The sequence below is a fragment of the Trichechus manatus genome, unplaced genomic scaffold, assembly GCF_000243295.1.
Source record: "Trichechus manatus latirostris isolate Lorelei unplaced genomic scaffold, TriManLat1.0 scaffold00019, whole genome shotgun sequence".
Classification (NCBI taxonomy): domain Eukaryota; kingdom Metazoa; phylum Chordata; class Mammalia; order Sirenia; family Trichechidae; genus Trichechus; species Trichechus manatus.
The window spans coordinates 5,449,147-5,462,010 of NW_004443955.1; the positions used below are offsets into that span (position 1 = coordinate 5,449,147).

The following is a 12,864-nucleotide window of genomic DNA, read 5'->3' on the forward strand; positions in this document are numbered from 1 at the left end:
AATTTGGCTATGTCTGAGCAGGCGGGCTCTGTGTTCTTTTTTATTTGATTGTCTGTGGGCACGATATTCTTCACTTGCTTCTCCAATTGGCGAGGTCAGTTGCTTAGATATGGTAGAGCAGGGCAGGTCTAGCTGAAGAGGAGTTGCTGGGATGGGTTGTTTGTGGCACTTACTACAGCCACCAGGGCGAGTTGGCGGTCAGTGCATGGAAGGTTCCGGTAGGCCGTTCCTGTGATGCTTGGTGGTGTGATGTTTAGCACATGGTGCAGGTAGGCAGGATAGAGGGGGGAGATTGTGATGTGTGGAGCTAAGATGGGTATTGGAGATAGGAGAGAGGAACAGGAGCCAAAAACATACAAACGAAAAAGAGTGATAGGGGAGCTTGCCGTTGGAGTGGAGAGATGAGAGACTGTGAAATGGAGATAAACAAAAAGGAGAAGAAGAAAAAAGAATGAATAAATAAAAATTAGAAAGAAAAAAGAACAGCAAAGCTCCCAGGGATCCCACCAGTGTGACTGCGAGGTTGGGGGAAGTTGTTCCCAGGTGTTGAAGTACAGCCTGGCTAGGAGGTGTAGAGGTATTCAGTGCTAGGTATCCAGGGGACAGGAAGAGAAGGAAGGTATAGAGAGATGAGAAACTGAGTAATGAAGAAAGACAAAAAGGGAACAAGAAGGAAAAGAAAACAAAACAAATAAAAAAAAAGAAGAAGAAAACTCCCTGAAAAAACAGAAAAAGAAAAAAAAAAAAAGCCACCAAAAAAGAAGTGCACTCAGGGATCCCTCCGCGCATCTGTGCAAGCTTAGGGGGCAGATCCCAAGCCATGCAGCACCGCCCGGCCAAAACAGGCTTCCAACTCGAGAAAAGAAAAAGAAAACAAATGAATAAAAGCCCCGGGATCCCACCAGCGTGGCAGCACGGACCATGAAGCAGTTCCACACTCGAACAGAGCTCCACAGCCCCTCAGGAAGAAGCAAAGATGTTGCACAGAACCAGGTATTTGAGCAAAAGGAGGGGGAGGTGGTGAAAGGTAAGGAAGAGCTCAAAAGAAGCGGAAAAAAGTAACACCAGCAGCCATCAAATGCCACACAAGGAGTCGGCCAGTGTGGGCGGGTGGAAGCCAAGCAGCCAGTGCTTCCTGGCCAAGAGACTGTGGCCGCCGGAAGCAGAGGAGGCTGAGTGGGGGTGAAGAAGGTAGGGGGTGGGAAAGCGTATATTGCCAGTTACCAGTTATTCTGTCTCCTGCTGGAAGCTCCATGAAGCTGTTTTCTCATACCCCCTATTTGCTGGTCTCTGATAGGAGTCCAAGATGGCGGATCTGTGCTGCATTAGCTGATAGGGGACCTCTCCATGTATGTCTCCTCGCTCTCTGTTCTCTGTCAGTTTCTTATTCCATTTGGTGCTTGGCTGAGTTCTTTATTTTTTCATTTGATGTTTAGGGTTTCAGGATTGCTGTTTTCTCTGTTTGGCTTAGTTTTTCGGATCTTTGCTGTGGAGGGACGCTGTAGTGCTTCTGCCTAGAGTGCTTTATTGCCGTCGATGATTAGTTCTTAAAGATTAGGGCCCAATTTAAAAAAAAAAAAACTGCGCAAGTGTTGGGGCTCTCATAGTGGGGGCCATAGATCAGGTTTGTGGTGTGATAAAATTTTATATTTTTATAGCCTAGCTTTCGCAAGCCATTCATCCAGTGATCGCTTGCATTTTATATTATCTTTCCTTTGGAGCAAATATATTAAAACAGAAGTCAGAAGTTTGCCAAAAAAATTTAACATGTTGAACAGCACATGTACAAGGTCATATTTGGCAGAGTGAAGGTAGGATTATCTACATGACTCTAAAATTATCCTTTAAGTGCTTGATGTAGCGATGACAAGTCTATCACTCTCTTGATTACAAGATAGATTAAGACGGTCCTCAGTATTACGTTCTTAAGCAACTTCATAAAATTTAATACACAAAATATATTATTTGTTCTGTTTTGTATAAAATAAAACATCTGAATAGTTTATTTAGAATGACAGGAGCTCCATTGTTATTTAGCTTAATTGTGAAGAATATTACTATTTCATAATAAAACGTATTATTGCAGTTTTAAGTTGTTTTAGTTAAATTATTTTAAATGCAGCACTAATCAGAAATATATAGTGATGTTACTTAAATTGGTGTGCTCCATTTTTATTTCTTCCACAATTAGGTAGTATTTTTGCTTATCTGTGTAGTACCTTATGAAAAAAGGTCTCTAAATATTAATAAATACTAGTTTTTAAAGTTTGAAGGAAATTTTTATAATTTGTAGAAACATATAGTAGTCTTTGCTTGGGTGATTTGAAGATGATAATATTAGTTATTTTGTTTATCTAATCAAAAAACTTAAATGATTATTTTTTCTACTCTAAGAGTCAGTCATATCTGCCCCTTTTTATTTAGAAGCACACTCTTTCCTGGAAGCCCACTAATAGACTTCCACTTTTGTTGTTACATGGTAATCTCATCTTTACTTGCTTGCTTATAAGTTGCCTTCCTCTCACTTTGTTTTTCATTGCTCATTACTTAGTTCCTGCTACTCTGTAAATTTCATTCCAACCTGATTCTTGTCTGCAGATGACAGTTTCAACTTCAGAGCTTGTGAGAAATGGTGCATTAAATCTCCTCAGTTGCCAACAGAATGACCATTCTGGAACAAACTAGGAAGAATAACAACAACAACAAAACTAATTTAATTTTAATACCTACAGAAGTAGGAAAAGAGCTGTTTCCAAAAGACGATGATCAAGAAACCTTTCTTAAATCCATGCCTTTGTATTTGATAACAGATGTACTGCAACAGGAAAGAAACTCTTCAGGAGGATAGTAGCTTCTGCTCTTGTAGAAGTTGTTTGTATTGTGATGAATCAGAAAGAACATGATTTAAGAATTGTAAATCACAAATGGTATTGAGTGCAAAGGAGCCCTGGTGGTGCAGTGGTTAAGTTCTTGGTTGCTAGCTGAAAGATAGGCAGTTCCAACCCACCAGCTGCTCCACGGGAGAAAGATGTGTCATTCTGCTTCCATAAAGATTACAGCCTTGGAACCCTCTATGGCAGTTCTACTCTGTCCTATTGAAAAACAAAAACAAAAAACCGTTGCCATCGAGTCAATTCTGACTCATAAGCGACCTTACAGTATAGAGTAGAACTTCCCCATAGGATTTCCCAGGAGTGACTGGTATATTTGAACTGCCAACCTTTTGGTTAGCAGCCTGAGCTCTTAACTACTCTGTCCTATAGGCTTGCTATAAGTCTGAATCGACTCAACAGCATTGGATTTGGTTATACCTTTTTACTGAGTGCAAAATGTCTGTTTTGCTTTTCACTAGAATTTAACATATATATATATATATATATAATGAAAATAAATGTTGTCTTTTTTCCTTCAATTTTCTAGATGTGACTTTCCTAACAGAAGAGAAGGTATATGAAATTCTTGAATTGTGTAGAGAGAGAGAAGATTATTCCCCTTTAATCCGTGTTATTGGAAGAGTCTTTTCTAGTGCTGAGGCATTGGTTCAGAGCTTTCGGAAAGTCAAACAACACACCAAGGAAGAACTGAAATCACTTCAAGGAAAAGATGAAGACAAGGATGAAGATGAAAAGGAAAAAGCTGCATGTTCTGTTGCTGCTATGGAAGAAGATTCAGAAGCATCCTCCTCAAGGATAGGTGATAGCTCACAAGGAGATAACAACTTACAAAAATTAGGCCCTGAAGATGTGTCTGTGGATATTGATGCCATTAGAAGGGTCTACACCAGATTGCTTTCTAATGAAAAAATAGAAACTGCCTTTCTTAATGCACTTGTATACTTGTCACCTAATGTGGAATGTGACTTGACCTATCACAATGTATACTCCCGAGATCCTAATTATCTGAATTTGTTCATTATTGTAATGGAGAATGGAAATCTCCATAGTCCTGAATATCTGGAAATGGCTTTGCCATTGTTTTGCAAAGCGATGAGCAAGCTTCCCCTTGCAGCCCAAGGGAAACTAGTTAGACTGTGGTCTAAATACAATGCAGACCAGATTCGGAGAATGATGGAAACATTTCAGCAACTTATTACTTACAAAGTCATAAGCAATGAATTTAACAGTCGAAATCTAGTGAATGATGATGATGCCATTGTTGCTGCTTCAAAGTGCTTGAAAATGGTTTACTATGCAAATGTAGTGGGAGGGGAAGTGGACAGAAACCACAATGAAGAAGATGATGAAGAGCCCATCCCAGAATCCAGTGAATTGACACTTCAGGAGCTGTTGGGAGAGGAAAGAAGAAATAAGAAAGGTCCTCGAGTGGACCCACTGGAAACTGAACTTGGTGTTAAAACTCTAGATTGTCGAAAACCACTTATCCCTTTTGAAGAGTTTATTAATGAACCACTGAATGATGTTCTAGAAATGGATAAAGATTATACTTTTTTCAAAGTAGAAACAGAAAACAAATTCTCTTTTATGACATGTCCCTTTATATTGAATGCTGTCACGAAGAATTTGGGATTATATTATGACAATAGAATTCGCATGTACAGTGAACGAAGAATCACTGTTCTCTACAGCTTAGTTCAAGGACAACAGTTGAACCCGTATTTGAGACTCAAAGTCAGACGTGATCATATCATAGATGATGCACTTGTCCGGGTAAGTTGGGCAGCTGTTTAAAATTAATACTAGATTAAAAATCTAATGATAGGGAGATTGGAGAAGTGAGATCTTGGTACAGTTCAGTGAATTCATTTTGTAAGTGACTTTGAAAAAAAAAAATATATATATATATATACATATGTATGGAATTTTATAACCTAGGGATACATGGACATATCTTAATTTAGAGTACTTTCACTCCTGTGCTTGTTTATAAATGTGTTCCACAAAGCATTGGTTGTCTTATGTAATAATCTCTCTTTGAAAAAGAATACGTTTTCTAAACCTTAACAACTAGCCCCAGAGGATTTCCCATTCAGAAGAGAAGGGTGTTAGGATAAGGCCAGATGCATAACAATAGGGAGATACGCAGATGTCCAGTAACGTGTGTGAATTTGAAGTCTTAACTTGAGAGTTGCATTACTGTGAGCTTCATGAAGTGACTGGAGCAAGTTTGTACAGATCGCGTGCAAGAGTTTGAATTCCTGCTCGACCACTCTAAATGTCTCTCTGAGGCACTGCCCTGGTTGTGGTAGTTTCTTTCCACTTAACTACCATAAGGACAACTCCAGGTCTTGTAGTTGTTGGATCTTTTGGGAGAACTACAGCTATCCTAGGAATTTTGCAATTAATGGTGCCTATATCATCAACCCAATCCAGGGAGATTGAGCTGGAAAAAGTACTGGGAACTCAGATACCCACCTTCTAACTTTCAGTTTCTCAAGATGGAGTTGCCTCTTGTTCCTTCTGTTACTCCCCAGGAGATGAGAATTTGTATGTCCCAGTTAAGAATGTGGGACTACTACCCAGAAGACAAACAGATTGCCGGTCACATAGTACCAAAATTTACATTTGTTACAGGGTGCTTTATCATTTTATTGTATTCAAAGTATTAGGTATCCCCATCATTAATAATTCTTTTTCATCAACTTCAAGTGAAATTGTATGTCAGTTAAAGTTAAGGTATAGTCAAACTTCTGTACTAATGAAGAATAGGAACCCCTGACACAGACAACTGAAAAATAGTGTATATATTTATTTTAGAATATATTTTAGATTAGAGTGAATTTGTCTAAATCTGAAGAATTCATAGAACTGTAAACTACCAGTGGGAAAGGTTGTTTGAGGTCTCAGAAGTTAAAAAGTTGCAGAGGTTCTGTGCCTCCTTTCTTGTTCCTAGTTTTTAAAAATTCCAAATATGTTTATAGTGTTGAGGAAAAATTCTGCATTATTTGAGCAACTCAGGCAGTTTTTCAACAGAGACATAAAAGGGAATTAATCACATGAAATAATTACCATTAATTTCTGGTGCCTGTTTATTTTACTTATGTACAATGTGAATAATTATCACACTTAATTACTGATTCTCAGGCAGCAAGCAACTGAATTTTACATAGTTTAGCAGAATGGTAGGTAGGGTGTTGTTTAAGAATGTGAGTGATGTTTTATAAAAAGTATGTTGAGGTCTGTTAATGAATATCTGTTGCTAAAACAGAACTGTGAGTGCCAAAACTACACATACTATGTTTGGCTTTTTGGGTTAGGACCCCTTAAACTGGTTTTGACTAAAATCAAAGCCTGGCCTTTCAAAAACAATGAAATTACTCTCTTAAGATTCAATCCACGGTTTTTTGTTTGTTTGTTTTTTAAAAAAGCTCTTTCTTCTTATTTTTCTGCCTTCTGCTTAGAAGTTTACTCTGCCTTATTCCCCCCTTCCTCATTCCTCCCCGTTTTTTTCCTCTTAGTAAATAAAGCAGGACTAAGAACCAACAAAAGTTTAGGTACTTTCTGTATACTTAAACTTTATTCTGTAATTATCTTCTGGGATGTAGAGGAAACAATTAGCTGCTTCAGTTTATAAGCCTTCTAAACAGACATTTGGAGTGAAATTAACTTTGAGCTTTTTAATTGTGATAACAAATGATTTTTTTTTTAACCAGCTCTGCTTAATTATGTCAAAGCTGGAAATTAAGATTTGGCTCACTGTAAGTCAGGATTAACTAGATAATCTCTATACTGAATAATATCAGTTCCAAAAGCAGTTCAGAAATCCTGTGTGTGCTAGGCATTTTGCAAAGTAGTGGAGATACAAAGATGAATAACGCGCACTGAGAAACTTCTTTGGAATTCTAAATGCTCAAGCTAAGCTGATTTTATTCTTAACTTTCTTCTTGTTTTTTTTAAATAATACAATGTGAAAAAATTATAGAAAAATAAGTGTAGGACAGGTCTCGGAAGTCAAATTGATAGTCTGCCTATTTTTTAAAAATAAATATTCACAGCAGATGATTATGATAAAGGCAGATTAATTAGCAGAAGGCAGAAGGTTTACAACAAAAAGTACACTTCTCAGGTGATGAATGTTTTTTAAAATTCTCCTGGTGAACTTTAAAAAGAGTATTGATGGGTTTTTCAACGTAGTATTTCCCCAAGGACTACTTTACTAAGTCTCATTTTTCCTTTTAAATCAGTTTGATAAACAAAATACAACCCATTGACTGCTTTCTTACACCTGCTAATTTTGAACCAGTATAAGCTTGGGAAGGGAGGAGGAAATGAGAAACTTTGTGTTGAGCTCAATATTAATGATTAAATAATTATAGAATCCTAGACTTTGTTACAAGGAACCTGGGAGTTCATCTAGTCCTTAGTTCATAAATGAGGTCAAAGAAGACTTAGTGACTACGTATATGACACTCTAGAGTATGTTTTCTATTGGGTCTTATTTTTTTTTACTTGTTATAATTATAAGACTGGCTAGCTTGGAGGAACAGATGGGGTAGTAATTTGAATTAATAATTATGGATTTTTTTTATTTTTAAAGAAAAGTATATTCATTGCTTTCGTGTATTTATGTAATTCAAGCCAGAATACCAAATTGTTTTGTAACTGAAGATGTTTGATGACAAGAGAAGAATTAGTGTTTTAGTATTTTATCAAATCCAAGATACCATTGATTGTAGGACACAATATTATTTCATTACCACTAAAGGGAGAAAAATGCTACCAATTAGTTGTAAGATGCTGTCAATTGTAAGGTACATTCCGATTTAAGAGATCTTAAAACGTGAAAAACGAAAAATTAATTTTAGAATCAATGTAATAAAAAATATAAGATGCCTTTCTGCAAAGGGAAATCTCAGAGTTGCTTAAGAACGCTTAACTCTCCTGTAACCCAATCTCTCCTTAAGTTACTGGGATATCTCCCCTAGGACTGTTTTCACTGTTATTGTTGCCCCTTAGAAAATAGTATAGTAACAGACAAGAGCTCAGAGCTCAGCTTCCATTTGAGTGAAAATCCTGATTATGATAAGGCTTTTACAGTATTTTACTAATACATTTATCCATGTGTATATTCTTAAAATATATAGCATATAACTTGACATTCTTCTTCCCAAAGGAAGTGGGTATATAGACATTTAAAAAAATTTTTGTATGGTAGAAGATTGAGGGTATAGGTTTAATGCAAGAAGATGTTGTTGTCATCTCTGATGTGTGCCCCAAACTACCTTACCTCTGAATGGGAAACTTTAAAAAAAAAAAAAAATCTAAGGTTCTACCCTCTGGAGATTCAGATTTAGGAGATTTGGTTTGGAGGCTGGAAATTTGTACTTTTAGAAGTACCCTAAGATAGTCTTATAAAGCCAGGGTGCTAAACCAGTTATTTAGGAAGATGGCTATTGGTACAGTATATATGTATATATATGTATTTATTCAGGCCATTTTTACATACAAGTACATATTTAGGAAACTGCCAGGTTTTACGAGGATGATGAGGAAAATAGGGTTAGTATAGGGATTGATGGTAGTGTGAGACTTGGTTCAGATTAGTCCAGGGACTTCTGAAATTTCAAGTAGAGATCTAAAGACCAAAAGGAATGGCTAGAGGTAGAATTGGATTGGGAAGACCAAAAATATAAACTAGAACATGGTAAATGTAGTAGACACAAAAGTACCACACATAAGCTCTACAAAGAGATTGTGCTCAGTCTTCTCTAAAAATCACTCACACTTTTGATCTGAGCTCCAGCAGTACTGTCCCACTCCCAAGGATTTTCTTTGACAAAAACCCTGTTATTCTTGAAACATGAGCTTGATTCTTTCATTTATCAATTTACCTGCAGTAGTTTAAGAATAATAATATTCTGTGCTGATCTGGGTATGTTTGTTTCTTATACATTCACTGTAGTGTGCTTAATGCACTGACCATTGTTGTTGCTTATGACTTACTCTAATTGAAAGGAAGAACTTCATGCTTGGTCTGTGTCCCCAAAGTAATTTATTAGAACTAGAATAAGAGAAAGAAGCAGATCAGCATAGATTCTCAGCACCATACAATAATTTAAAACTTAATGAAACTAGTCTAACTGCCATAGTGTATTATATGTGAGGAAAATGAAACCCAGAGAGGTTTGAGCCTGCAAAAATTAATGGCAGAATTGGAAGTTGAACTCAGAATTCCCTAACAGGTAGGTGTGATTATGAGACACCTAAACTTTATATTTAAGGTATAACAGACTTTTCTTCATTTATTTATTTGCCAGAAACCAAAATCAGTTGCTGTTGAATCAATTCTAACTCATAGCGACCATATAGGACAGAGTAGAACTGCCCCATAGAGATTCCAAGGAGCAGCTGGTAGATTCAAACTGCCGACCTTTTGGTTACCAGTCAGGCTCTTAACCATTGCACCACCAGGGCTCCTGTTTATTTATAGACAAGATAAAAAGAAAATATTTGGATAATCTAAAAATCTCATTCTGGTCAATGATTTAAGCATATTCACTAGCAAACTGATAACCATAGTAACTAACAAGTTGACTGAAGTGGCTTTATCCAGCCTTTCTTATAAACCCTAAGCATTCTTAAATACTAAAAAGGTCTATTTTATCTGCGTATTATTACTTCTACTGAAACATCCATACCACCAAGGAGCTTTTTTTCAGTTGTGGATAACCACGAATTTGACATGAGTAATAGCTCAAAATACTGTAAGATTTCATATGATGAGGTTTACTTTTGACACTTGTAAATCTGGCAAAAGATAGGTCAAATACAATATCCATAATTAACATAATAATAGAACATATTGCATTAAATTCCTTTGGTACCCAAGTATTATATTATATTGAGATGTTATCCTGCCTTTGTATTCAGGGAATGCTTTGATGCCAGGTAATTTTTTTTTAAAAGTGATCTCTAGGATTTCATCATCACGGCCAGTTGAAAGTTTACAAGTTGAAAATAGTTTTGCCAAACAATTGATGAATTCAAGAGTCTTAATAAGAGAAGTCATACAAGGAAGAAGTTGATGTCATTACATCCAGTCTATTTTTTGGTTTTTTTCCCAGTATATCTTTGTTTCTTGCCAGTTTCCATATTACATTAATACAAAAGAAATTGTATTAATTGTATTAATACTTTAAGAAAACTGAGATATAAAAATCCAGGTTTATATCATAAGTAAATTCAGGGAAGCATATACAAATTCTCCTTTTCAGGATATTCACTAACCATATTCCTCTAATTTCCAGATATCCTACTTCTTTTAAAATAGTTTTTGATTTGTAAAAATGCATTGCCTGCTTAGTTTTAAATGATATAGCTATTACATAAAGTGATAAACTTTTATAATTCTTAAATTATTCTCTAATTGACTAAACAGTAGGGCTGGAGGGGCTTGTTTTTTTTAAAAAAAAAAAAAAGAAAAGAAATGCAGCCCCTTACTTAATAGTGGCCTTTGTCAAAATGATCATTGCTAGTCATTGTGGATAGTTGGCAAAGCATAATTAAGAATTTGCCACCTGAATTAAACAGTCCCTGTTCCAACACTAAGGAGCTCTGGTGACACAGAGTTTGAGTGCTCAGCTGCTAACCAAAAAGTAGTAGGTTTGAACCCACCAGCTGCTCTGCACGAGAAAGATGTGACAGTCTGCTCTCATAAAGATTACAGCCTTGGAAACACTATGGGGCAGTTCTCCTCTGTCCTATAGGGTTGCTATGTGTTGGGATAGACTTAATGGCAAAGGAATGGGTTCCACCACTTACTGTGACTTTGGGCAAGTTATTTAACCCTCAGTACCTCAGTTTCCTCATCTTTAAAATAGGATTAATAGTACAGTAGTGCCCCGTTATCTGCGAGTGATACATTACAAGACCCCTGTGGATGCCTGAAACCACAGAATAGTACCGAACCCTATATGTACTGTGTTCTCACTTATACATACATACGTATGCTAAAGTTTAATTTATGAATTAGGCACAGTAAGGCGTTAACAACAATAACTAATAATAAAATAGAACAATTGTAACAATATACTGTAATAAAAGTTACGTGAACGTGATCCCCGGGTGGGACAGAGCAGTAAGGCACAAGATTTCATCACACTAGTCATTTAACATTTTCGGACCTCAGTTAACTGAAAGTAACTGGAACAGCAGAAAGCAAAACCGCAGATAAGGGTACTGTATTATCTACCTCATAAGGTTGTTGTGAAGATTAAATGGATTAGTATATGTAAAGTGCTTAAAATAGTGCCCTGGCACATAAATGCTATATAAAATTTCCATTGCTGTTATTACTGGAATATTTTTCTTCTATAACTTCATGGGTATTAGGAGTTCAGGCACACCCAGAAAAAAATGTAGAGCCAATAAAATCATGATAACAAAAACAGTACCAGTAGGTAGTACTTACATGGCACTGACTTTGTGCAGGAAATTTCAGTGCTTCACGTCTGTTAACTTATTTAATACTACTATCATGCTCATTTTTCAGATGAAACTAAAGCAAAGATAGGTAAATTTAAATTTAATAATTAACATAATCATAGAACATATTACATTAAATTCCTTTGCTACCCAAGGGAGAGAGTGGACACTGGAATTTGATGGGAATGAACAGACATGTAATAACTTATTAAGAATGAAGATAAGTTTGCACCTGTTCTCATATGAAGTGTCTTAGGTGGAGCCAAGACTAGAGCACAGGGATTCTGAATCCTGTAGAAACTCTCCACCAAATCCTTAAGATACCACATTGATTGGAGAGCCAGCTTTCATTTATGAATATTAATGGAGAAGGGATATAGGATGCATATTCTAAATATCAGAAAATCGTAAATTCATCTTTTTTTTTTTTTTTTTCCACTTTGGAACACATTATAATTGATGAAAACAGGTTTACCTTTATGTTACAAAGGCAAATATAAACACTGACTTTCATTTCTTTAACACTTAGCCAGTTGGGAACTGGAAGAAGAAAGCTGGAAGTGCGTTCGTTATATGGCAATATAAGAGATTGGCCCGATGGGTAAATCACACTCGAGCTAAGATGCTAAACCTAATTTTAGTACCCAGAATTTTATATACTCTGTAGCTTTGAAACAGATTTCCAAACTGGAACTGTTTTTTCCAAGGTTATTTTCAAATCTACATTTGAAGACTCCACAGTCTTGGGACTAGCTTATGTCAGATTCCTTATGGAACATAAAATTGTGAATTCTTTGTTCAGAGAAGATATCTTCCATTGTTTTAAAAGATAACAATATGATGTGTTTTCTCGTAATAGTGTCACCCACTTTATAGAACTCTTTCTCATATATTCTTATTTAAACCTTTACAGATTTGCAGTATGAAGAGTATTATCCTTTTTTTTTTTTTTCCTTTGCAGATGAGGAAACTGAGACTGAGACTTAATTGAGTCGCTTGCTAAAGGTTAAAAGTTAAGTGACAGGAACCTAACTTGCTGTGTAAATGTTCACCAAAAACACAATAAAATTTTAAAAAATAAAAGTTATATGACAATTGGGACTAGTAACAGAGTATTCTGACTTGTAATCTTTCCAGAACAATACGCTATCTCAAAAATAAATTAATACAGTTTGACATAAAGATAATTTTGTAAATGTTAGAGACCACTGTTCAGCAAGGAAAGAGCATTTTTTAAAGCTAAAGAAAAGTGATAACCCTAATTAATTTTATTACCATTAACTAAAGTCACAGAATCATAAAATCCAAAAGTTGAAGATACCCAGAAGATCATTCAGGCCTGTGTTTTTCCAACTTTTTTTGAATGCATCCCCTAGTATCCCAGTACATACACATATCCATCTGTACATATAATTGAAACAAAAGTTTAACAAAACAGTAAATGCCATTGCTATGTGGAATGCATTCTGATATTCCCCCCATT

General features: G+C 35.9%; 1 protein-coding gene across 6 annotated transcripts in view; it reads left to right on the forward strand.

Annotated features, from left to right (window-relative positions):
* The window catches only part of UBE3A (ubiquitin protein ligase E3A), a 134,912-nt gene that overhangs the window by 83,947 nt on the left and 38,101 nt on the right, over positions 1–12,864 (forward strand). For all 6 annotated transcript variants that reach the window (XM_004372624.3, XM_023727849.1, XM_023727845.1 and 3 more), the window contains one exon: positions 3,421–4,667. In XM_004372624.3, coding sequence (XP_004372681.1) covers positions 3,421–4,667 — 1,247 coding nt within the window. The remainder of the gene's footprint in view (positions 1–3,420; positions 4,668–12,864) is intronic.